This window comes from Atractosteus spatula, chromosome 21 (genome assembly GCF_055471065.1).
Source record: "Atractosteus spatula isolate fAtrSpa1 chromosome 21, fAtrSpa1.hap1, whole genome shotgun sequence".
Lineage (NCBI taxonomy): Eukaryota > Metazoa > Chordata > Actinopteri > Semionotiformes > Lepisosteidae > Atractosteus > Atractosteus spatula.
The window spans coordinates 7,424,100-7,426,840 of record NC_142726.1 but is presented as its reverse complement, the minus strand read 5'-3'; the positions used below and the strand labels follow the sequence as shown (position 1 = coordinate 7,426,840).

At 46.3% G+C, this 2,741-nt stretch overlaps 1 protein-coding gene across 1 annotated transcript; it reads right to left on the bottom strand.

Moving 5' to 3' along the window:
- Positions 1-309: 309 nt before the first annotated feature.
- LOC148817127 (putative G protein-coupled receptor 21) lies at positions 310-2,535 on the bottom strand. The gene is made up of 2 exons (XM_088939287.1): positions 1,719-2,535; positions 310-620 (listed from the first exon to the last, which is right to left on the bottom strand). The coding sequence occupies exons 1-2, from the start codon at positions 2,533-2,535 to the stop codon at positions 310-312; spliced, it is 1,128 nt and encodes a 375-aa protein (XP_088795413.1).
- Between the last annotated feature and the right edge of the window lie 206 nt (positions 2,536-2,741).

The following is a 2,741-nucleotide window of genomic DNA, read 5'->3' as shown; positions in this document are numbered from 1 at the left end:
AACCCAGGAGATGTCAGCGTTTAAAGAGCCACTATACAGCACAGCTGGGTTCCACTGTCCACTGCGTTGTGGGTAATTTCTTCCCTTTACAGAGTTCATATTAGGGATAATACTGAGGTAGAGCAACAAGACAACGGAAAACCAACTTCAACTATGCAGAAGTATCCAGTGATTTTAATGGTTGATTAGTTGTGTCTGGCGACTCTTCCAAAGTAGCTCCTTGGAACCAGTTGGTTATATGGTACATCAGCCACTTTCACACGGGTACTTTTCACACAGGTGGCTAGAAGGCTTCCTGGGCTGCGGGTCTCAGATGCAGCTCTCCACGACCTGCGGCAGCAGCGTGCAGTTGGAGGAGACGCTGCAGGAGCGCTCCTGGAGAGAGTTGTTGTTGTCCCAGACACTGCCCACCACGCTCACGCCGCCCGGAGCCCGGTACCCCACCGCCTTGCCAACCGCGGGGCACAGCTGCAGGCACAGCCTGCGCCCCATCAGGCAGAACTTCCTGCGGAAGCTGTGGTTGATCCAGAAGTAAACGATGCAGTTGAGAAAGCCGTTGGCACTGGGCAGCCACACAGCCACAAACTCCAGCCACTCTGGAACCGCGGTGCCAGAAATTGCTGACGGGACGGAGAAAAACAAAGGGACACCTTTCTGTTGTTTGTTCGGGGTCAAAAGCACTCATGATTTTTCCCCCCATCTGTCCCAGAAACAGCATACAGCATGTCATTGCATTGAAAGACACCAATACTGGTCTGCTCTGGTGCAGACTATACCTACACTACCAATGCCTAGGATACTGTCTGAGAACAGTTTCTTTCAATGGCATAAGACGGTGTATGATTTTAGGTCTTAAAACCATGAAGAAATAAATGCCACAAAATATGGAAACGTACATTTTATACAAACAATTCACTCAGACAATTCCATTATGTTCAGAAATCATTCCAGGCTAAACTTAATGACAGGAGCAAAAATCACGTATACTGTAGTACATATAAAACATACAGTATAGACAACACTTGGTGTTGGTGAAAGAGTAATGGGGCTATACCTGCACGGGGTTTCCCCACAAGTGCTGATGGAGGGGATTTAGAGATTCAAACCATAATTAAGCTGAAGAACAATTATCAAGATCGCGATTAGCCCTAATACAGTACAATGCTTTGCAAACGTATTCACCCCTTTCCAATGATGACACATCATTTGAAATAGAAAATGTAAACACTTTTATGGGAATGTTTTTGAGAATGCTCAAACCCAAGACTTCTAAGGGCAAGATAAGTTACAGTAAATGCTGGCCAAAATTTTTAAAGAAAAAAAAACTGAAATATGTTGATAGCGAGCGTGAGTACTGAGACGAGCACCTTTGGCAGCAATTACAGCAGCAAGTGTTTTTCTTTGGGGGGGGGGGGGTGGTCAACCTCAGCTTTGCACATCGATTTACTATAATTTGGGCCAATTCAGATTTGCCCAAACTCTCTCAGCTTGCTTGGGATCGCTTATCACCAATAAAAAGCACTCTGTTTGAGAATTGCTCAGTCTAAAAAAAAATTGATACGCATCATTTTGCGATTCATACATTTGGAAAGAGGTGAAAGGCACTGCATATACAGTACAGTACATCATTTGGCATTTCCAAATCTGGGTGTTTAGTATAAGCAGATGGGTGTCACATTACAGATCTACAACCATCATACAGAAACCTGTATTCTTACCTGTGTACAGGATGGTTATCATGCATGGCGTCCAGCACGTGTAGTACACAATCATTACTGGCACCAGGACACGGGAAGCCGAGTCCGGTCTGCTGCGGCCGCGCAAGTCGCGGATATTCAGTTTGTGCCTCTGCCTCCTGGCGGCGACCCAGAGCCGACAATTGGCGTAGGTCATGACGATTGAACAAGGGAAGAATATAAGGCAGGTTAAAGTCAGCGAGTAGGCCACGTTGGTGGAGTAGACCGGATTGCAAACTAAGGACGCGCTGGAAAAGTAAACTTTGATGATCCCGTCGGGAATGGAGATGGGGAGCAACACCACCGGTGGGAAAAACCAGGCGAAAGCAATGAGGACTCTAGTCTTGTTTTTCGTCATCACAGTGGTGTACTTCAGCGGGTAGAACACCGCGATGTACCTTTCCAGGCTTATTGTAGCCAGCGAGTAGATACAGGTGGCGTAGACCGTGGAGTTGAAGAAAGCCACAGCATGGCAGTACGGGTCTGGGTCTTCTCTGTCCTTGACGAGACTCACGTACAGGTTCAGAGGCATAACAACAAGCGCCAGCGCGGCATCTGCCCCCGTGAGAGAGATTAAAAAGTACCGAGTGTTCCTCGACCAACCAGACACTGAAGATGCTATAACCAAAATCACAGCCACGTTCCCCAGAATGATCAGAGCTCCTAACACGGATATAATACAGATTTTTATGGGACGGTGAGATAGCTCCATGTGTCTTTGAAGTTCGGCGCTGGTTAAATTCAATCCTATGGTACTGGCGATTTCCCACGACAGTGTTAAATTCGTGGAAGTCAACATATCTGCCTTTTTCACAGAACTAGCATTTGCTGGTGAAGCAGGGTTGTTTATTTGCTTTAAAAGTATCGCAGTAACCCAGACATAACACAGATTCAAGACCCCTGGACACACACACAAGCAATTGCTGTTCAAAGTTAAATGTCCATGACAAAGACAAAACTCCCCATACACTACATCTACCACATTAAATAGTTCACCTGTCGCAG

Coding starts and splice junctions, on each gene's coding strand:
- LOC148817127 (XM_088939287.1), bottom strand. CDS start 2,535: ATGTTGACTTCCACGAATTTAACACTGTCGTGGGAAATCGCCAGTACC. Junction 621..1,718: donor GATAACCATCCTGTACACAG/GTAAGAATACAG, acceptor CCGTCCCGTCAG/CAATTTCTGGCACCGCGGTT.